The sequence below is a fragment of the Salvelinus fontinalis genome, chromosome 3 (assembly GCF_029448725.1).
Source record: "Salvelinus fontinalis isolate EN_2023a chromosome 3, ASM2944872v1, whole genome shotgun sequence".
In the NCBI taxonomy this organism is placed as follows: domain Eukaryota; kingdom Metazoa; phylum Chordata; class Actinopteri; order Salmoniformes; family Salmonidae; genus Salvelinus; species Salvelinus fontinalis.
Window position 1 is genome coordinate 47,528,876 of NC_074667.1, and position 22,983 is coordinate 47,551,858.

Genomic DNA, 22,983 nt, shown 5'->3' on the forward strand with positions numbered 1-22,983 from the left:
AGGATTTGAAGAGACGACAAGGAAGGGGATGCCAAGCCCTGGAGTAACACATACGCAAGTCAGTGTTCATCATCACTACACACTGAGTAGGGTTTCTGACCATGGGGTTAAGTCAGGTATTACGTCCCACAGGGCACAGACTGTCCACTGTAGACTACTGTATAGTTATTACACAGTTAAAGCACGGTTGTGTGAGTAACCTCCTAAAACTCTATGAGGTTCCAGTAAGTCACCAGGTAGCTGGCTCTCTCACTCCTTTCTATTGGCCATTCATCTACCAGCATGGACCACAGATCACCTTCCTCATTTAAACTGCCTCTCACATCTCTTAAGAGACCTCCTCTCTTTTTTTTGGTGGCCAGAACGAAAGAATGATATCCTTTGCCATCGCTACCTGTCCCCTGTGTGTGTGTGTGTGTGTGTGTGTGTGTGTGTGTGTGTGTGTGTGTGTGTGTGTGTGTGTGTGTGTGTGTGTGTGTGTGTGTGTGTGTGTGTGTGTGTGTGTGTGTGTGTGTGTGTGTGTGTGTGTGTGTGTGTGTGTGTGTGTGTACTATTTTGTGCTAACGCTCCCATCTATCATAGAGTCCTGAGGGGCTTTGGGGCCTGGGAGGGGTGATGGATATATCCTCTTATGCCTTTCATCACAGAGACACCCCTTACCTGCTGCCTCACATTCACTTCTCTTTCTTTCTTTCTCGCTCTCTCTCTCTCACACTCACACATACACGTGCGTGCACGCAGAGAGAGTGACAGTGCAGGCTGACCCACCACAGCTGGGTGTTATCTAGAGGACACCATGTGTGTGTGTGTGGAGGTCAAACAGGTTCCATTGGCCCATCCAGCCAGGCAGCGTACAGGGGGAGAATGGAGTGACTAATCACTTTAGTAATGCCAAACTACATGGGACTATTCATCGGGATATTCATTGATAACCGCATTGCTGCTATTTATGACTAATGAATTTAGTCACACATAATAGGCTATTGTTATGCGTACTTTATCATTCTACAAATATAGTGTACTCACACATATCAATGCTGTTTGTTTAGGTCATGTGTTATATTCATCCTCGGGGTATTAGTAATATTGATGCTGATGATTCAACTGTAGGCAGCATTTGGTTCCTCAGTCCCATCCATCTGTCTTTACTAGGTGTGGATGACATCTGTTAAGGTGAGGGGATTATCGGAGAAATAGAACAACTCCATATCATTTCTCTTTGAATAAAACAGGGTTTGATTATTGAAGTGATTTCTTCAGCTTGCTGACATGTCCAGTGATGAACCCCTCTGCTGTGGAGACTACAGAGCCATGGAGCTGCCTGTGACGCCATGTTAACGCCATGCAGAGCTGAGGACTGGAGGACTCTGCTCATACTGGTCAAACAGAGACATCTAGTGGCCACATGAGGAAACAACACCACTGCTGAGCAAATCCACTACATGTTGTATGGAGGCATAGGGAATAGGGAGATATGAAACTAAGAGGGAAGGCCTGGAGGATGGTATATATGAGTGCCTGTGTTATGTTAGCCCTCAGACCGATACTACTGTCTGGTGGAACGACTCCATGACTCCATGACACAACTGCCTCAAAGCACTGTTAACACACAAATCTCTCTCTCCTCAGCACGTCTCTCTCCTCATCACCCTCGGCTAAGTGTCTACATGTACCGTATGTGTGTGTGGAGAGTATACAGTACATACATCTGGGTGTCCATTGTGTGTGTGTGTGTGGTGGGTTCTCCTATCCTCCTTTGTCTTAGATTACAGATTGTTGTGGGACCACAGTCTCCTCTTTATTTTTCCCCATCTCATTTCTCTCCCCTCTCTCTCCCTCCCTCCCTCTCTCTCTCAGTGTGCAGCAGTGCTCCCATCAACATGAAGGTGCAGCATCTGAACCGCACGGCCCTGGGGGTGCGATGGACCCTGCCAGAGTTCACCTACCACCCGCCAATCATCTCCTTCCTCATCTCCTACAGCTGGACTAAACACGACGAGTCCTACGAGGAAACGCACGTCACCGACAGCCAACACAAACTGGTCAGTTACTCTACACCACACCCGCACACACACACAGGCACATACACAAGCACACTCACACAACTTTACCACACACAGTGACAGTACAGAAACTGATGAGATCGACTGACAAATTATGGTAAATTGGCTGCATATTAGACTGCATGTGGAGACTTACTGTAGTGACACTGTTGGTAGTTTGACCTTGAAACTAGCACTGTGAAACATCAACGTAAGGCGCAGAGCCACCCCCCAGAGCAGCAGCGCTGGCATTTTAAACACCCACAGCTCTTTTAATATCCTGCCATTGTGTTCCAATGGTGGCTGGGATTTAATGAGCAGGAGGGAGGGATTCCTGCCTGCTGATAGAGGGAGGGAGAACAAGGGACAGCGGAAAAGAGAACAGAGGAGAGACTTAGCGGTTCTTTTCTTTGAGGGCTGCCCGATATTAACGGAATATCATCTCCTCATGTACCACAGCCGCTCGCGTCTCAGCCATTCTTCCTCCTCTCATCACTCCTTCCTGTTCTCTCACTCTTTTATTATTTCTCTCAAGCTCCATCTATTTCTGTTTCATTCTCTCTCTCTCTCTCTCTCGCTCCCTTTCTCTCTCACGCTTTCTTTCTCTTTCTCCATCATTCCCCTCCCACTCATTCTCTCTCTTGTTCTCTCCCTCTCCCCCTCCATCTCTCCTCCTTTTCTTTCAGATTGTCATTTCCATTTTAATTCTCTGTCTTCTCCCTGGGCACTTCCACTATGCGGGTCACATTAGGGAGCGCATGGCACATCCAGGCTTTATGAAACCTGTCGTCAGAATCCATGGAAAGGCCCCACTAAACCACTTCAGCCCTGCCTGCCGTTGGTCTTTACAGCCCTCTCCACTTGTAATAACCGCCGGGAACAGGGCAGACACATCCTTAACTGAATTAAACTGTGCAGAAATTGCATAAATCATGGAGGAGATGGTGGTGGTGAGGGGAGAACAAACGCATTTACTTAATGTAAAATGTAGTTGTGCGGCGAGCCCTCCCTGGCGATCGGACACCGGAGAATGTGACTTATGATAATAGCCATTCCTCATGCATTTAGCGGTGGATTGGACCGCCATCTCCCCGCCGTGGGGATAATTAATGCGTGTTATCTGGAACGCGTCCACCATAAAGAGAAAATAGGAAGGGAGAGAGAGGTGAGGTGTTGGCTAACTCAGGCCTGTCTCAACCGCCCAACCTGCATCCTAATTAAAAATAGGTTATACATTGTTGCCCAGGGGGATTTACATTGCATCCTAATTAAAAATACGTTATACATTGTTGCTACAGTTTTGCTACAATCGTACCACTCAAGACTGTGGTAAACTCATTGTTTGATGTCTAGAGAAAGCAGGAAAGGAGAGGGAGACAGAGGGAGAGAGGAAGAGGGAACATTTATTTCTCCCATCCTGCTCTAACCTTCATTCTTTGACCACTGCCCTCTGTGCTGTGTTTGAGTCAAGGGGCAGGCTGTGTTGTGTAGGATTCTAGACTAAGGTGTGTGACCTCTCCAGGAAGGTACCCAGAACTCATCTAAGTATGTGTGTGTGTGCATGTTTATTACTGTGTGCTCTCGCCACCCGACCTAAGTGTACAGTAGGTGTACACACACTCCTTCTCTATAGCAGACAATGATGTGTCTGCTAGCTGGATGGGTTTATGGGAAGTGTTCTGTAGACGATTCCACATCCTGTGTGTGTGAGCACGGCCGTTCGCTATGTGTGTGTGAGCATGGATAACATGGACAATCACTATGTGTGTGTGAGCATGGATGGTCTCTCTGTGTGTGTGAGCACGGACGTTCGCTATGTAAGTGTGAGCATGGATGGTCTCTCTGCGTGTGTGAGCACGGACGTTCGCTATGTAAGTGTGAGCATGGATGGTCTCTCTGTGTGTGTGAGCACGGACGTTCGCTGTGCCAAACACATCCTCCTTTAGTTCTGTTGGATCAATCACTCAGTGTGTAGCAGGAGCCATGCACCCCTGCCCCGACAGAATTGATATTTGAATGCGTGTATGTAACTGGCATAGCGCAGTTTCGCGGCGCCCCCTCCCCCTCACACGAATTGAGCAAAGGTCCACCCCCAACCCAATCATTTTTTTATTTTGCCATGGAGCAGAGAATTTTTTTTGTAGCTAATCTCATGCAATTTGATACATTTTGCTATTTTAAAGCTCAAGGACAATCTCAACTTTTTTCCCGCTAATATTTGTCTTAATATTAGCAACATTTTAAATACAGTGCATGTATTCAGACTCCTTTACGTTTTCCACATTTTGTTATGTTACGACCTTATTCTAAAATTGAGGTAATTGTTTTTTCCTTATCTACACACAATACCCTATAATTACAAAGCAAAAACAGGTTTTGGAATTTTTTGCTAATTTATAAAAAGCACAAAACTGAAAAATTACATTTACATAAGAATTCAGACCCTTTACTCGGGACTTTGTTGAAGCACCTTTGATTACAGCCATGATTCTTCTTGGGTATGACGCTACAAGCTTGGCACACCTGTATTTGGGAGTTTCTCTTATTCCTCCCTGCAGATCCTCTCAAGCTCTGTCAGGTTGTATGGGGAGCGTTGCTGCACAGCTATTTTCAGGTCTCTCCAGAGATGTTCTATCGGGTTCAAGTACGGGCTCTAACTGGGCCACTCAAGGACATTCAGAGACTTGTACCGAAGCCACTCCTGCGTTGTCTTGGCTGTGCGCTTAGGGTCGTTGTCCTGTTGGAAGGTGAACCTTCGCCCCAGTCTGAGTTCCTGAGCACTCTGGAGCAGGTATTCATCAAGGATCTCTCTGTACTTTGTTCCGTTCATCTTTGCCTCGATCCTGACTAGTCTCCCAGTCCCTGCCGCTGAAAAGCATCCCCACATTATGATGCTGCCACCACCATGCTTCACCGTAGCATGGTAAAGGCACAGCTTCCTAATTTTTTTTTTTTTTAAATGCAATTAACTGGATTTATTTCAACTCCATCAAACACTGTAAAAAAAAAAACATTTTTATGTGTTTAAAGGCCTTGCTTTTTTAATTCTAACATTATATTATTAAAATATATATTTTTAAATTATAGCTCCAGGGCTAATTTCGGTAACATTTTGCCATGTTTTTTAGATTTAGAACATAAAACAACATTTATAAAGCAAACATTCTCTTAGGTCAGCACAGCTAATACTTCCATTGTTTAAGCATGTTGCAGAACAGTGATAAAAACTTGTTTGTGAATATTGACACAAAAAAAGTGACAGAGCTGACAACAGATACTCAAACAGACATATATTTGCCTCAAAAATTTATTTGTAAAATATGGAAAATTATTCATTTGAATCCCCATTTAAAAATAACCATTCTGTCAGATCTTCTAGAACTCTGACGGAGTTGATGTAAAAGAAAATCTGATGCAGTGCAGTTTCTTATACATTCAAGTGGTATACAATGGTAGCAATTGTGTTTTTCCTCTTTTGCTTTATAACTCTTAACCTAATTATATGTAACATTTTAACAAAAATTCATATTCTATGAAGCAGATGGAGTTGACAGTTTATGGTTGTGACCATGGTGATTCCAATAGTGTTTGTTTAAATCTATCAAAAGTAGAGAATTTTACAGACCATGAGTGGTCTTGCTGCACTACATGTATTGAGGACATGAATAAGGGGTCCTTATGGTATAGCTGACTGCATATTCCTGATTAATTTAGGATTTTAGACAAATCTGATGGAGTTGACCAAATCTCTGAACACATCTTTTAAGAATCACAGTTTTGAGATAAATATTCTTTAAAGTTACAGAGCGCTACTGCAAAAAACTACATGAGATAATTGTTCATTTAATGGTGTGTTCATATTATATCTCAAAGCTTGTGGGCCCCCCTGCCTTGCAATGGCTGCGTGGGGGGGGGGGGGGGGTTGTGTGTTACAGGAAGCTGTCATCACTCCAGTGTCTCCTGATGTGCTGTATCTGTTCCGGGTGCAAGCTGTGTGTATGAATGACATGCGCAGTGACTTCAGCCAGAGCATGCTCTTCAGAGGTGACTCTTCCTCATTATCATCCTCCTCATCGTCCTCATAATCCTCTGTCCTTCATTTTTCCTTTTCACTTTTGTAAAAATAATCTGTAAATATTTTCCTCACATTTCATCACAGTCTATATTTATCTCAAATCTCTTTGTCTCTTGTTTTGTTCCCTTATTGTCTTGTTTAGTGATGCAGAGCTGCCTCTACTCTTTCCCCTCCTCATTACGATATCTCTGTCTGTCTAAATGCCTATGCCGATTTGTTGCAAAGCTAGAATCAATAGCGCTATTACACTGTCTATACAGTAACATATATTTTGTGTTATCATTGGTTAACAAGTTTCATGTTATGTTCTCCTTTCAGCTAACACAACCAGGATATTTGAAGGGACGAGGATAGTGAAGACTGGGATGGTGAGTGCTGCGTGAACACTCCGTAGTACTACCTCTTTCCAACAGGGAGCAGCACTGTCTCATTATTAAACCTCTGTGCTGGAGAGCATGCTCTGTCACTCCGATACTGTCAACTCCAAAGACATTCATTTTAACTACAGACCACAGATATAAATGAAATGTCCTATGTCAGTAATGTGCAGATAACAGATGATGTACTTGGTTGCTTTTTATTTTCAATTGATGAAACAGTTCCACATATTTATTATGTCACATGGCTATTATGTCATTACATTTCTCAATCACTTGTCTCTTTTCCCTCCCTCTCCTACCAACTCACCTTTTATTCCGCCTCCCCCTCTCCCTACTTTCTCTTCCCAGCCCACTGTTTCCCCAGCCTCCTCGGCAGACATGGCTCCCATCAGCTCCGGCTCCTCCACCTGGACCTCCTCCGGCCTCCCCTTCTCCTTTGTGTCAATGGCGACAGGCATCAGCCCCTCCTCCAGTGGTAGCCAGGCGACGGTGGCGTCCGTGGTGACTAGTACCCTACTGGCAGGGCTAGGGTTCAGTGGTGGGGTCATCTCCTCCTTCCCCAGCTCTGTGTGGCCAACCAGAGCCCCATCCTCCAGCCAGAATCCCACCGCTGCCACCCCTCGTCAGCCCACCAGCGAACCAGCAGCCTCCCAGAGCGCAGACGCAGCCAAAGACAATGGAGAGGGCTCCGAGGACAGGGAGAAAGGTGCGAAAGGGGAGGGAGAGGAGGGAGAGAAAGAAGGAGAGGAGGATAAGGAGGAAGACGAGGAGGAGAAAGAGAAGGAGACGAAAGAGAAGAAAGCGATGGCAGACAAGGTAGAGAAGCAGACGAACAGCACGGTAGTGAAAGAGCCGCCCACGGCAGCACCAGCCTCGACTGCCAAAGAGAAAGGAAGAGAAGGAGGGGAGAGTGAGACGGAAACTAACACAAACAGCACTAGGCCCTCTAGTGCTGAGGAGGACCAGCTGGTGACACACACACAGAGTACGGTGGAGACAGACACAGTGGTGCCCCCTACCTTGGAGCTAGGGAATGACACGGCAGAGTTCCCAGACCCAGACAGCCCCTCCCCCACCCTCCGGCCCAGCACAGGAAGGGACAAAAGCCACTGGCCATTCTCCATACACACAGGTGAGCACAGGCATTATAGTACCTTCTCTTTTTTTATGTAACATTTATTTAACTAGGCAAGTTAAATTCTTATTTGCAACTTCCTACCCTGGCCAAACCCAGACAATGCTGGGTCGATTGTGCGCCACTCCCAATCACGGCCGGATGTGATGCAGCTTGGATTCGAACCAGGGACTTTTGCACTGAGATGCAGTGCCTTTGACCGCTGCGCCACTCAGGAGCCCTCTCTTCAGTTCATTATGAGAAAAATAATGAAAGGGCATCAGAGCTGGACCAAGTTGTACTCCCTGTCTCAACTTGTGATCTTTTTCCTTTCTTCAGTATGTGATTCCTCGTATTACATTTTAATTATTTAGCAGTTATCCAGAGCGACTTACAGGAGCAATTAGGTTTAAGTGCCTTGCTCAAGGGCACGTCGACAGATTTTTTACAGAGTCAGCTCTGGAATTCAAACCAGCGACCTTTTGGTTACTGGCCCAACACTCTTAATCGCTAGGCTACCTGCCGCCTTATAATAAGACTTTAAAGTGGAAAGGAATATGTCAGCCTTGTATTAGACATACTTTACCATGGTTCAGTTGTAATGTTTTTTCATACCCACACATACCCACTTACACGCACACTAATGCCTACAATCCCTCTTGTGTTTGTACTGAATGACATACTGTAGGTGTTGAGCAGTGTTAGGGTGCTAATTAAAAAAACTTTTTTTGTTGAGAAAACCATCAATAGAGTTGAAAATGCGATGGAAGCCCATTTAACTTGGATTTTTTATTCGGTACATGGGAATATAACCACAAAAACTATACATATGTGCACTATGTCATCACGCACATAGTTTTTATCTGCAACAAGAAAATTTGATGGAATCACAACTCTGATGGGAATATGCACATATTGTTTTTATGCACATTTTTGAATATTTGCATGAAAATCTGTCACCAATTTGAATGGAAACATAGCTCATGACATGTCAGATTTAGATTCGCCTGAGCAGCCACTAGTGGGCGCTATGGATCTACAGCACCCACTAGCTGCTGCCCAGGCTAGATTTAGATATGATAATTTTTCACGAAGTAGTTTGGATGTTGTGAACTACTTTTTTAAAGTAACTTTAGTTATGTAAAATATATTTTTCTTAAAAGTAGCTTTAGTGTAGCTTAACTTCTTCCAGTGTGAAGTAATTGGTAGCTTGGCAAACTATATTTTCAGAGTAGCTTCCACAAAACTTGTGTTGAGTGGAGTAAAGTGATCTGCCCAGGAAAGCTCTACATACTGAAAGACTGTGGCTAACGCTGAGATACACTGCTGGAAGTAGGCTTCTAAACTGCCACTGCCTTGCAGACAGCCTTAACTACAATTTGCCATGTACAATATTGATTAGGTCTGCTGGGTTATACTGTAATTTACATTTTATGGAAAACCATAATATTACACAGTGACATTATAGCTATTTCTGTTACCTATTTCTGGGGGATAGGACCTTCCCCTCTTTCCTTCCTTGTTTTCTGTTCAACCTCTCTCTCCTTCATTATCTCTTCCACTCTCCTTACCCTCCTCTCTCTCCTCCATCATCTCTTCCACTCTCCTTACCCTCCTCTCTCTCCTCCATTATCTCTTCCACTCTCCTTACCCTCCTCTCTCTCCTCCATTATCTCTTCCACTCTCTTTACCCTCCTCTCTCTCCTCCATTATCTCTTCTACTCTCCTTACCCTCCTCTCTCTCCTCCATTATCTCTTCCACTCCCCTTACCCTCCTCTCTCTCCTCCATTATCTCTTCCACTCCCCTTACCCTCCTCTCTCTCCTTCATTATCTCTTCCACTCTCCTTACCCTCCTCTCTCTCCTCCATTATCTCTTCCCCTCCCCTTACCCTCCTCTCTCTCCTTCATTATCTCTTCCACTCTCCTTACCCTCCTCTCTCTCCTCCATTATCTCTTCCACTCCCCTTACCCTCCTCTCTCTCCTTCATTATCTCTTCCACTCTCCTTACCCTCCTCTCTCATCTTTCCCACTTTCTCTCCTTTCCTATATTTCCCTTTGCACCTCTGTTTTTCCCTACACCTCTTTCGATCGCTCTCTATTTATTTCTCTCTCACATTGTCTTTCTCACTCCCCTTCTCTCCATCCTTGTTGTTTCCCATTCCTTCTCTTCCTCCTTCCTCCTCTCTCTCCCTCCTTGGTGTTGTCTTTAGGCTGAGTGCTGGCCTACTTTCAGACCCAGCGAGATGAGCTCGGAGCAGAGACACCGCTGCAGGGGAAAAACCTCTGCTCCATTTATAACTCCCTGCCTGGCACTAGAGTCATGTAGGCCTTGTGTGCATTGGTGTGTGAGTCTGTGTGAGTGTGTTTGGCTGCATGTGTATGTGGTCACCCGTGTGTGTATCCTTCGATGCAGGTTTGTGACTGGCTGTGTATGCATTATCGCGTTTGTTTGTTTGCCCCTGTTCGTCCGTGTGCACTTCCGCTGGCGCTGTGTTTTGGGACGACTCGTCTTTGAGTGAGAGGCAGACAGGAGAGAGCAGAACAGAGCAGAGTGGAGCAGCACACGATGGTTCCCCTGCCAGTATGGTGTGTGTGGATGGTAGGGAGAGAGAGAGCGGCTGTGGTAGTGGCTGGCTGTGCTGCAGTGCAGGGGACTGCTGTCTCGGCCTCCAGGGCTACCCCCACTGTGCCACTGCTGCTACCACCCGGGCTCCTGCTGCAGAATAAAGCCATGGGGTCCAGGAACAGCACAGCAGGAGAACCAGCCCTGGGTAGGTAGGGTTGGGGCTTAGCGTGGAGTGGGCCTGGCTCAGGATGTTTGGAATCTAAGTGTAGCACTTATCTGGGTAGCTAGATAAACTGGCTTTGTAGCACCAGGGTTGCCTTCATAAATAAACAGATTATGATTTGATTACTGATGTTCTAATAGTCTCCAATATCAATTAATCTTTGTCGTTTTTGGTTGTTGTTGACCATGTTTTCTCCTGTGTGTGTGTGTGTGTGTGTGTCTATTAAATATGATCCAGGATTGGATTGTTCCTGTCTGTGTAAAGCACCAGTCTAGATATAGTAGGTTAAGGGGCTGATGATGATGTTGATAGCCACACTACCTGCCAAAATCTAACTTTAGAATACTTGTCTTTGATAGCATAGGAATGTATTGTCACTGGTAGCATTTGGTATGAAGAGAGGCTACTGTTTCTTTGGTAAGCACTGCCGAACATTCTCCAGCACATTTTTTGGGGTATTATAGTATAGTTTCTTAGCAAACATTCTGCCTGATCATGTATCCAGCATTTTACCAAGGTAAATTAACCTGTAACATGTGTTTTCAGTTGAGAAGATGGCTAGTGAATTTGATCACATCATTGTTTATTATTATTTTGTGGTTCATTTTTTACCTTTGTGAAGCTCAGTTAAACCTGGCTAAATGTGCCTTTGTCCTCCTTCCCCACCTCTCCTGTTCCGGATCAGCATCCCCAATATGTCCAGTAAATGTTGCTGTTATTCTGACTGATTGTATGTCCTCTCCCCTCCTACAGAGAGGACTAGCGTGTCCAACCTGACCCAGCAGGGTCCCCCAGGGATGGGGAGGGTGGAGTGGATCATCCCCCTGGTGGTGGTCTCTGCCCTCACCTTCGTCTGCCTCATCCTGCTGCTGGCTGTGCTCGTCTACTGGAGGTGGGTACTATAACACACTGAGACATCACACTCATGTAGCTGAATAAAACCTTTCAGGAAGAATGTTTCCCCAAATCCTGTTGATATAGTTTGAAGAAGGGTAGGGCTGGCACGATAACCGTATAATCGTGTAACCGATGATTATGGAGGAAGGCCCTCATGAAAAAAATATAAATAAAATTGACTTAACATGGGAAGGCCGGGCATTCCTGGGTTGAGTCAGTTTCCACGGTAACATGGACTCTTTACAAAGTGATGAAACTTTGTGTTGCAGCAAACAAGTATTTGGTTGCCTAGGCAACACCCCCCTCTCTGCAGCTGCAGCATATGCAGACAGAAGTGGAAGAGAGGAGAAAATGTGCATTTTTAAAAACTATGAATAAATAACATTTGCTATTCAAGCGATTATAACGGTGGCTGCAGTCATTTGGCTGACCAATAATTACAGTATGACCAGTCATCCAAAATTCCATGACCATCACAGCCCTAAAGAATGGTGAACATAGAGCAACATACACAAAAACAGCCAGGTATAGGCTGCACACCAATGGCGGTCGGTGCCGTTTAAGATGAGGGAGGAAGATTTTTTTTTTATGAGCATGGGCTTATTTCTATTACAGCATATTGGATGACTGTCATGCATATTCCATTCACCCAGCTCAATGTAATATCGATACGTTCAGGCTACTACATGATACTCAAATTTTCCCTATACCCATTATGAGGTTGCTACAATCTAGCATACAAATGAAAGTTTACAACATAGGTGAACAGGTCGAGAGAAATTAGGAGTAATCAAAGTGACAGACAGTGACACATTTAATACCGCCTTGCACACTCTTGCCTACACATGTAGGTTGTAATCATTAGTCCAACAGTTGCAAACAAGAGTTCCTATGGGACAAATTCAGGTATGTTTATCCACATTTCATTCTGTTTGCTTCCGTTTAAGAATCAGCAGAGTGAATACACTTATAAACAGCATGATCACTTTGCTCATTGTATATATTATTCCTTCTCGCATCTACACTCTCTAATCCTCTTACCTTTCCCCTTTGCTTGTGGACTTCAGTGCACAATACAACAGCTGTCTGTGACCAGGTGGAAAAAACTTTCCAAGCCAAATTTTCATACCATAACCTCTACACACAGCCGACAGTGGTGTCACCATATTAACGGAAATGTTTGCCTAGCTACTAGAACTAACGCGTTAGTAAACCCGCTACAATCATACAGTACAGTATACAGCAAGCAGTTTAGCAGTTACACTGGCAGGCCCCTGTGGCAATACATTAATAAAACCAAAAGCTTATCATGACCTGGAATAGTTCCAGTGTTGGATAGCCATAGCCAGCTAACTAACATAGCATCCCTCTATGTTTGAACCCGGGGGTTTAAGTAGGCTAAACTAGCTATCTGCATTCGCTAACTAAGTTAGTGAAAGTGAAAGTTTAAAAAATCTATACAGTACCTGTCAAAAGTTTGGACACCTACTCATTCCAAGGTTTTTCATTATTTTTACTATTTTCTACATAGTAGAATAATAGTGAAGATATCAAAACTATGAAATAACACATATGGAATCATGTAGTAACCAAAAAAGTGTTATACAAATCAAAATATATTTGAGATTTGAGATTCTTCAATGTAGCCACCCTTTGCCTTGATGACAGCTTTGCACACTCTTGGCATTCTCTCAACCAGCTTCATGAGGTAGTCACCTAGAATGCATTTCAATTAACAGGTGTGCCTTGTTAAAAGTTTATTTGTGGAATTTCTTTCCTTCTTAATGCGTTTGAGTCAATCAGTTGTGTTGTGACAAGGTAGGGTTGGTATACATAAGATAGCCCTATATATATATTATGGCAAGAACAGCTCAAATAAGAAAAGAGAAATGACAGTCCATCATTACTTTCAGACATGAAGGTCGGTCAATCCGGAACATTTCAAGAACTTTTAAAGTTTCTTCAAGTGCAGTCGCAAAAACCATCAAGCGATATGATGAAACTGGCTCTCGTGAGGACTGCCACAGGAAAGAAAGACTCAGAGTTAGCTCTGCTGCAGAGAATATGTTTATTAGAGTTACCAGCCTCAGTAATTGGCAATTAACTGCACCTCAGATTGCAGCCTAAATAAATGCTTCACAGAGTTCAAGTAACAGACACATCTCAACATCAACTGTTCAGAGAAGACTGCATGAATCAGGCTTACATGGTTGAATTGCTGCAAAGAAACCACTACTAAAGGACACCAGTGTCAGGACCCGGTGTGAGAAACAGTCACTAATAGTCGGCAGAACCCAGAAGATGAGGCAGACACAGCAGTACTAGAGATGGTGGTTTAATAAAGGAAAAAGATCTTCAGGCAAAAAATATAAATCCACAACGTCAAAAATAAAGCCAAGAGAAATAATGGATATACTCCAAAATACAAAGAAAATCCACAAAGCGGTAAGAACAGCAGGGAAAAACAAACCTCAAAAGACTAATCAAAAATTAACACGAACAAAACCAGAGAACCTCTGGAAAATCCAACAAGAGAAATATATGTTCACAGCAAGGCTGGGGCTGGGGCTGGGTGCTAACATACAAACACTGAGCAAAGAACTGAGGAACACACAGGGTTTAAATACCTACAAGGAAATGACACACAGGTGCAAATAATAATTAGAACAAGGAAAAAACAAAAGGTTCAAAAAAAGGCGCAATGGGACAGCTCCAACACCAACCTCTGATGCGTCTACCTCCACCACAAAAGGTTAAAAAAAAGGCGCAATGGGGGCATCTAGTGACCAAAACCTGAACAATCCTGGCAAAAACCTGACAGAATCCCCCTCCTAGGAACGGCTCCTGACGTTCCTACCAGCCTTCTCAGGGTGGAGGGCCCTGAACTGACAAATGAGGTCAGGGTCCAGTATATCTTTGGCAGGAACCCAGGAGCGCTCCTCGGGACCGTAGCCTTCCCAGTCCACCAGATACTGCCAGGACCGCTGCACCCGGCGGGAATCCAGTATCCGATGGACGGTATAAGCCGACTGGCCTCCGATGACACGGGGCGGAGGGGGAGGTCTGCCTGCCGGGATAAGGGGAGAAAAAACAACAGGTCTTAATAAAGAAATGTGAAACGTGGGATTAATCTTAAGGGATCTGGGTAAGTGCAGGCGAAAAGTAACGGGATTCACTCTCCTGGCAACCTTAAAGGGACCGATGAATTTCTGGGACAGCTTGCGAGACTCCACCCGTAGCGGTAAGTTCTTAGTTGAGAGCTATACTCTCTGGCCGGGGTACAGGGTAGGCCCGGGACGGCGACGTCTGTTGGCTCGTCGTTGGTACTGCTGTGAGGAACGCAGAAGATTAAGACGGGCCTTCTTCCACGTAAGCCGACAGCGTCTGATAAACCTCAAGGCTGAAGGCACTCTGACTTCTGCCTCCTGGTCCGGGAACAATAGAGGAGCATAGCCAAACTGACACTCGTGCGGGGATATACCAGTGGAGGAGGAGCACAAGGTGTTGTGCGCGTACTCAGCCCAAACAATGAAGGATGACCATGTGGACGGGTTGTTGGAGACCATACATCTGAGGGTGGTTTCCAGCTCTTGATTCATCCTCTCGGTTTGGCCGTTGGACTCCGGATGGTACCCTGAAGATAGACTGGCCGTGGCCCCTATGAGTTGGCAGAAGGCCTTCCAAAACCTTGAGGCGAACTGGGGACCTCTGTCAGAAACCATATCTTGCGGAATGCCAAAGACTCGGAACACATGGTTAATCACCAACTCAGCAGTTTCCTTGGCAGAAGGTAATTTAGTCAAGGGAACAAACCTGGCCGCCTTAGAAAACCTGTCGATGATGACTAGGATAGTAGTATTACCATGGGACGGAGGAAGGCCAGTAATAAAGTCCAACGAGATATGGGACCAGGGTCGGTGGGGAATAGATAAAGGGTGAAGGAGTCCTTGAGGGCGGAGGTGAGAAGATTTGCCCTGGCAGCATACGAAAGTGGCAACGTCTTCTTTTATGGTGGGCCACCAGAACTTACGCTGGATGAACTCCAAGGTGCGACCTACGCCCGGGTGACAGGTGAGGCGAAAGGAGTACCCCCACAGAAGGACTTGGGACCTTGCTGCCTTGGGAACAAACAACCGATTGGCAGGACCTCCTTTAGGACCAGGTTCGATGGCTTGAGCTTGTTTCACGGTATCCTCAACTTGCCACGAGATCGGAACCACGATCTGCCCTGCAGGAAGGACAGTCATGTCAGTATCTTCTCGAATGGCAGAGTAGCCTCGTGACAAGGCGTACGGTTTGAGATTCTTAGACCCGGGTCTATAGGTGAGGATAAACTGGAATCGATTGAAGAAAAGAGACCATCGTCTGGAGTTCAACCGCTTCGCCTGCTGGATATACTCCAGATTTTTGTGGTCCGTAAGCACTTGAAACGGTTGAGAAGCCCCCTCGAGCCAGTGTCTCCATTCCTTCAATGCCATCTTAACCGCTAGGAGTTCACGATCCCCCACATCGTAATGCCTCTCGGGCGGGGTAAGCCGGTGAGAGAAGAAGGCGCAAGGATGAAGCCTCTTGTCTTCACCCCTCTGAGACAGGACAGCTTGTCACGTTCCTGACCTTGTTTTCCTTTTGTATAGCTTTGTTTTGTTGGTCAGGGCGTGAGCTGGGTGGGCATTCTCTGTGTTTGTTCCTTGTTAAGTGTCAGGGTTAATTGACCTTGTATGGCTCTCAATCAGAGGCAGGTGTTTTCGTTTTCCTCTGATTGAGAGACATACATAGGGAGGTTGTTTCACATTGTTTGTTGTGGGTGGTTGTCTCCTGTGTCCGTATAATGTTACCACACGGGACTGTATCGTTGGTTTGTAGTCGTGTACCTGTTCGTGCGTTCTTCGTTATATGTAAGTTCACATGTTTTAGGTCAGTCTACGTTCGTTTGTTGTTTTGTTAATTATCAAGTGTTCTTCGTGTGTCTAGTTTCGTCTTGTAAATAAAATTCATTATGTCATCATACCTCGCTGCAAATTGGTCTTCCGATCCCTCTCTCCTCTCCTCGTCTGAGGAGGAGGAGGAACTAGACAATCGTTACAGAACCACCCACCAAATTAACAGGATCAAGCAGCGGGGAAAAGGGCAGCGACAGCAACCGCAGAGATCCCAGGATTCATGGACATGGGAGGAGATCCTGGACGGCAAAGGACCCTGGGCTCAGCCAGGGGAATATCGCCGTCCCAAGGCGGAGCTGGAGGCAGCGAAGGCAGAGAGGCGCTGGTATGAGGAGGCAGCGCGGCGACGCGGTTGGGAGCCCGAGAGTCAGACCCAAAAATGTATTGGGGGGAGGCACACGAGGAGTGTGGCAAATTCGGGTAGGATACCTGAGCCAACTCCCCGTGCTTACCGTGGAGTGAGAGGGCGTCGTACTGGTCAGACACCGTGTTATGCGGTAAAGCGCACGGTGTCCCCAGTACGCGTGCTTAGCCCAGTGCGGGCTATTCCACCTCGCCGCACTGGTAGGGCTAAGTTGGGCATCGAGCCGGATGTCATGAAGCCGGCCCAACGCATCTGGCCTCCAGTGCGTCTCCTCGGGCCGGCATACATGGCACCAGCCTTACGAATGGTGTCCCCGGTTCGCCAGCATAGCCCAGTGCGGGCTATTCCACCTCGCCGCACTGGCAGGGCTACGGGCACCATTCAACCTGGTAAGGTTGGGCAGGCTCGGTGCTCAAGAGCACGTGTCCTCCTTCACGGTCCGGTATACCCGGTGCCACCTCCATGTACCAGTCCTCCGGTGGCAGCCCCCCGTACCAGGCTGTCTCTCCGGGTTCTCTCTCCAGCTGCTCCCACCTGTCCAGCGCTGTCAGAGCTTTCCTCCTCTCCAGCGCAGCCAGTGCCTATACCACGCACCAGCTGTCTCTCCGTCTCCTCCCTACAGGTGTGCCCGTCTGCCAAGAGCCGTCCAGCCAGGACCAGCCAGAGCCGTCCAGCCAGGACCAGCCAGGACCAGCCAGAGCCATCCAGCCAGGACCAGCCAGAGCCGTCCAGCCATGACCAGCCAGAGCCGTCCAGCCAGGACCAGCCAGAGCCGTCCAACCAGGACCAGCCAGAGTCGTCCAGCCAGGACCAGCCAGAGCCGTCCAGCCAGGACCAGCCAGAGCCGTCCAGCCAGGACCAGCCAGAGCCGTCCAGCCAGGACCAGCCAGAGCCGTCCAGCCATGACCAGCCAGAGCCGTCCAGCCATGACCAGCCAGAGCCGTCCAGCCATGACCAGCCAGAGCCGTCCAGCCATGACCAGCCAGAGCCGTCCAGCCATGACCAGCCAGAGCCGTCCAGCCCGGACCTGCCAGAGCCGTCCACCCCGGACCTGCCAGAGTCCCTCAGCCCGGACCTGCCAGAGTCCCTCAGCCCGGACCTGCCAGAGTCCCTCAGCCCGGACCTGCCAGAGTCCCTCAGCCCGGACCTGCCAGAGTCCCTCAGCCCGGACCTGCCAGAGTCCCTCAGCCCGGACCTGCCAGAGTCCCTCAGCCCGGACCTGCCAGAGTCCCTCAGCCCGGACCTGCCAGAGTCCCTCAGCCCGGACCTGCCAGAGTCCCTCAGCCCGGAGCTGCCCCTTATCCCGGTTCTGCCCCTTATCCCGGTGCTGCCCCTTATCCCGGTGCTGCCCCTTCATTTAGGTGGGTTTAGTTGGAGGGTGGTCAATGGGAGGGGGATACGGAGGCGGGGAGTGACTATGGTGGTGTGGGGACAGCGTCCAGAGCCGGAGCCGCCACCGTGGACAGATGCCCACCCAAACCCTCCCCTTGAGGTTGAGTTTTGCGGCCGGAGTCCGCATCTTGGGGGGGGGGGGGGGTAATGTCACGTTCCTGACCTTGTTTTCCTTTTGTATAGCTTTGTTTTGTTGGTCAGGACGTGAGCTGGGTGGGCATTCTCTGTGTTTGTTCCTTGTTAAGTGTCAGGGTTAATTGACCTTGTATGGCTCTCAATCAGAGGCAGGTGTTTTCGTTTTCCTCTGATTGAGAGACATACATAGAGAGGTTGTTTCACATTGTTTGTTGTGGGTGGTTGTCTCCTGTGTCCGTATTATGTTACCACACGGGACTGTATCGTTGGTTTGTAGTCGTGTACCTGTTCGTGCGTTCTTCGTTATATGTAAGTTCACATGTTTTAGGTCAGTCTACGTTCGTTTGTTGTTTTGTTAATTATCAAGTGTTCTTCGTGTGTTTAGTTTCGTCTTGTAAATAAAATTCATTATGTCATCATACCTCGCTGCAAATTGGTCTTCCGATCCCTCTCTCCTCTCCTCGTCTGAGGAGGAGGAACTAGACAATCGTTACACAGCTCCAACACCAACCTCTGATGCGTCTACCTCCACCACAAAAGGTTCAAAAAAAGGCGCAATGGGGGCATCTAGTGACCAAAACCTGAACAATCCTGGCCAAATCCTGACAACCAGTAAAAAGAAGAGTCTTGCTTGGACCAAGAAACACGAGAAATGGACATTAAACCGGAGGAAATCTATCATGAGGAGTCCAAATTTGAATTTAATGGTTCCAACCGCCGTGCCTTTGTGAGACGCAGAGTAGGTGAACGGATGATCTCCGCATTTGTGGTTCCCACCATGAAACATGGAGGAGTTGTTATGTTGTGGGGGTGCTTTGCTGGTGACACTGTCAGTGATTTTTTTAGAATTCAAGGCACACTTAACCAGCATGGCTACCACAGCATTCTGCAGCGCTACGCCATCCCATCTGGTTTGCGCTTTGTGGAACTATCATTTGTTTTCAACAGGACAATGACCCTAAACACACCTCCAGACTGTGTAAGGGATATTTGACCAAGAAGGAGAGTGATGGAGTGCTGCATCAGATGACCTGGCTTCCACAATCACCAGACCTCAACCCAATTGAGATAATTCGGAATGAGTTATACCACAGAGTGAAGGAAAAGCAGCCAACAAGTACTCAGCATATATAGGAACTCCTTCAAGACTGAAACGCATTCCAGGTGACTACCTCATGAAGCTGGTTGAGAGAATGGCAATAGTGTTCAAAGCTGGCATCGAGGCAAAGGGTGGCTACTTTGAAGAATCTCAAATATAACATATATTTTATATTTTTATATTATTATTATATATATTATATATATATTTCTTTAAAAAAAATTGGCTTACTACATGATTTCATATGTGTTATTTCATAGTTTTGATGTCCTACTAATAAAGAAAAACCCTTTAATGAGTAGATGTGTCCAAACTTTTGACAGGTACCATATATATTTTTTTTACTTTCACCTTCACTAACTTAGCTAGCGAATGCAGCTAGCTAGTTTAGCCTACTTAAAAAAAACAAATGACCATGCGATACTTTTGGGTAAGCTGTCGTCAATAGGACTGGGGTTGGATGTCTGTCGTTGGTTTCATGACTATCTAAAGGATAGAAGTCGGGCTGTTAGAGTCGACGGCTTCCAGTCGGAGCCATTGGAGTTGGTTCAAGGGGTCCCACAAGGTTCTATTACTGTTCACTCTCTACATAAACAATATCGGTGATGAGATAAAAAAAGTTTCAAATTCATTTATATGCTGATGACACTGTCATGTACTCTATCGCTTCAACGGCTGACCAAGCATTTGAAGATATTACAAGGGTCTTTTATACAGCTGGAACTTGTTTTAAATGCAAAGAAAACACATTTTATGATTTTTAATTGGTTCAAAAAGTTGGTTGAAATACACTTGCACATCCGAGCTTAGATGGTTCTCGAATTAATCAGGTATCTGCATATAAATACTTAGGGATATGGTTGGATGATAAACTGTCTTTTAAAATGCATATTGATGAACTTTGTAAACGGCTAAAAATCAAGCTAGGCTTCCTCTATAGAAACAGTACATGTTTGTCCGCTACAAATAGAAGACAAATTGTGCAAGCTACTTTTATGTCTGCTATAGATTATGGGGATATTATTTACATGCATGCTACGGCATCAACACTTAAATCGCTGGATGCTACTTATCATTACACACTTAGGTTTATTACGGGTGCTAGCTACAGAACTCACCACTGTGTTTTATATCAAAATGTGGGTTGGACTTCGCTGTCCGTGAGACCAGAACAACATGCTCTCGTGTTTGTCTATAAAGCACCTCTGAATAAACTACCTTCTTATTTATCATCACTCATCAACATTAGAATTATAATTCCTAAAACCAGGTCTCAACATGGACTACACTTGAGGCCCATGCGATTTCCACAGAGTTGGGTATGGCTGCCTTTTCCTGTAACGCTCCTTGCTTATGGAATAGCCTGCAGACTAAACTTAAACTTGAGACTCTTGTCCCCCTTGTCCATTTTAAATATTTATTGGAGGATTTTTATTTTTGTATTGCTTGTAACTGTTTCGGGTAATGTAAGTTCTTGTGCTGTTAGGGGAATAACTTATGTGTAAATGTAATCTGCTGCTGTATTTTTTGTGTTATCTGTGATTGTTTTGTTTGTCATGTTTAGTTTCTTAATCATTGTCCCTAAACTGTATGTGTAAACATGTATACGCAGGGCCCAGCTGTAAAAGAGACCTCGGTCTCAGTCTGTGTTCCTTGTTGAAATAAAGGTATAATAATAGCATGTCTGTTCATGCCTCAAGAGCTCTGATATGTTGGAGGATGTCCTCTGGAAGTTGTCATAATTACTGTGTAAGTCTATGGAAGTGGTTGAGAACCATGAGCATCATAGATTTTGTATTGAAGTCAATGTACCCAGAGGAGGAGAGAAGCTAGCTGTTCTCCGGCTACACCAAGTCTACTCTAGACCTTCATTGCAAAACAGTTTGTTTTAATCAATTATTATTATATCGTTATCTAAGAAGGGTAACTTTTTTATGTTTCACTATTTTTATTTTTATGAAATTCCCTGAGGAGGATGGTCCTCCCCTTCCTCCTCTGAGGAGCCTCCACTGCTACACACAGTGCTGGTCAACAGACGTTGTGAGATTTCTACACTCCAGTGCTAATTCAATCACCCACCTGACTAACCTCTGTGGTCTCTCCATGTATTAGTGCAGGAGAAGTGGAGGCTCCTCAGAGGAGGAAGGGGAGGACCATCCTCCTCAGGGAATTTCATAAAAATAAAAATAGTGAAACATTAAAAAACTTAAGCTGGCTATGGTCCCTGCTATCCCCATCAGCCCCAGTGCCCTATAGTAGCCCCCTGCTCTCCTTGACCCAGCCCCTTCATGGGTTAAGGCCCAGGGGCATGACCGGCCATCTGTGTCACTTCCTAGCTCCACTCCTGCGAAAATCAGGACTCAGACATGGGGGGTTAGGAGTGAGAACATACACACACACCAAGCACCCACTGGGAGACAATGACACGGAGATATATCACAGAGGGTTTTGCATCTGCCAAAGTAGTGGAGGGCATGCACATTTTTATTCATTCAACAACTAGCTTGTTTACATACATAGATACTCACCCATTTGTAAATATTGTCACACAAACAGCATCACCAAGAAAGCATTGAGGTTATGAGCACTAGTTTCCTGCCAATATCTCTTACTGTAAGATTTAGATGTTTCCTATGATGCTGAAGAGAGCATTTTTTAGTCCTCAGGCCTTTATCATCAAAGTGCATCCATCATAGCACTTCAAACAGGCGTTTAATGCCAGCCTGGGTTCAAAGAGCTGTTTTCGTCTGAGTGAGGGCTGTGACCTCTCTGGTTCTCACCACCCCCGGCTCCTTAAAGGTCATCAGCCACGACCAGATAATTAGCCCCTCACTGAGACCCAGCAGAGCAGGAGGAAGCTGCCCCTAGATACTGATCTCAGGTCATTTTGATGTCTCCACCCTAATTGTAAAGTTTGTAGGATTTCAGGAGGGTAAGCTGCTCATAGATCTGTGCCTAGAGGGCAACCTTTACCCACATTTTTCATAGCTGTCTGTCACAGAGGCTAATGGAAGTGCAGCACCCCCTGAGGCCTGTGGGGGGCCTCTGGGGAGAGAAAATGGCAGAGATCATGGCTGCAGCAACAGGCTAGGGAAGATTAGGCTGGCTGTTTGAATTAAACTACCATTTAGACTCAGTTTAGCCCTCCTAGCCTTAGTGTGTCCTGTGAAACAGACGACAGGGTGTGTGTGTGTGTGTCTCTGTCTGTCTGTCTGTCTGTCTGTCTGTCTGTCTGTCTGTCTGTGTGTCTGTCTGTCTGTGTGTCTGTCTGTGTGTCTGTGTTTATATCTGTCTGTCTGTGTGTGCCAGAGATAAAGTTCCTGGTGTTACAGAGATGTCGTCTGGATGGGGACAGCCCCCCCAGACACTGTAGCCCCAGGGGATCTGTCACAGTAGAATATTCATTCACACGTGCGCGCACACACACACACACACACACACACACACACACACACACACACACACACACACACACACACACACACACACACACACACACAGAGAGAGACAGACAAACAGGTGGTGGTTGAGCTCGAGGTCTCCTGGGCAGTAGCAGGTGTTGAAGGCGTGAGAGGGTTGGGTAATTCTAATCCTATTGCGTAGCAGAGCTCGGGCTCAGGGCTCAACCCCCATGTTGCCCTGTAACCCCTCCCCCATCGGGATCACATTGGCTGCCCGTAGACAGTAAGCCACCCGTGAGTAATTACTGGTCTGAGATCAGGTCAACCAACCTTGAGCCTGACTCTAAACATA

The 22,983-nt window shown here is 46.2% G+C and overlaps 1 protein-coding gene across 2 annotated transcripts in view; it reads left to right on the forward strand.

Moving 5' to 3' along the window:
* Window positions 1–22,983, forward strand: part of LOC129851013 (receptor-type tyrosine-protein phosphatase gamma-like) — a 325,487-nt gene that overhangs the window by 270,190 nt on the left and 32,314 nt on the right. For both annotated transcript variants that reach the window (XM_055917161.1, XM_055917162.1), the window contains exons 9-13: window positions 1,858–2,042; window positions 5,978–6,086; window positions 6,436–6,485; window positions 6,846–7,629; window positions 11,157–11,295. In XM_055917161.1, coding sequence (XP_055773136.1) covers window positions 1,858–2,042; window positions 5,978–6,086; window positions 6,436–6,485; window positions 6,846–7,629; window positions 11,157–11,295 — 1,267 coding nt within the window. The remainder of the gene's footprint in view (window positions 1–1,857; window positions 2,043–5,977; window positions 6,087–6,435; window positions 6,486–6,845; window positions 7,630–11,156; window positions 11,296–22,983) is intronic.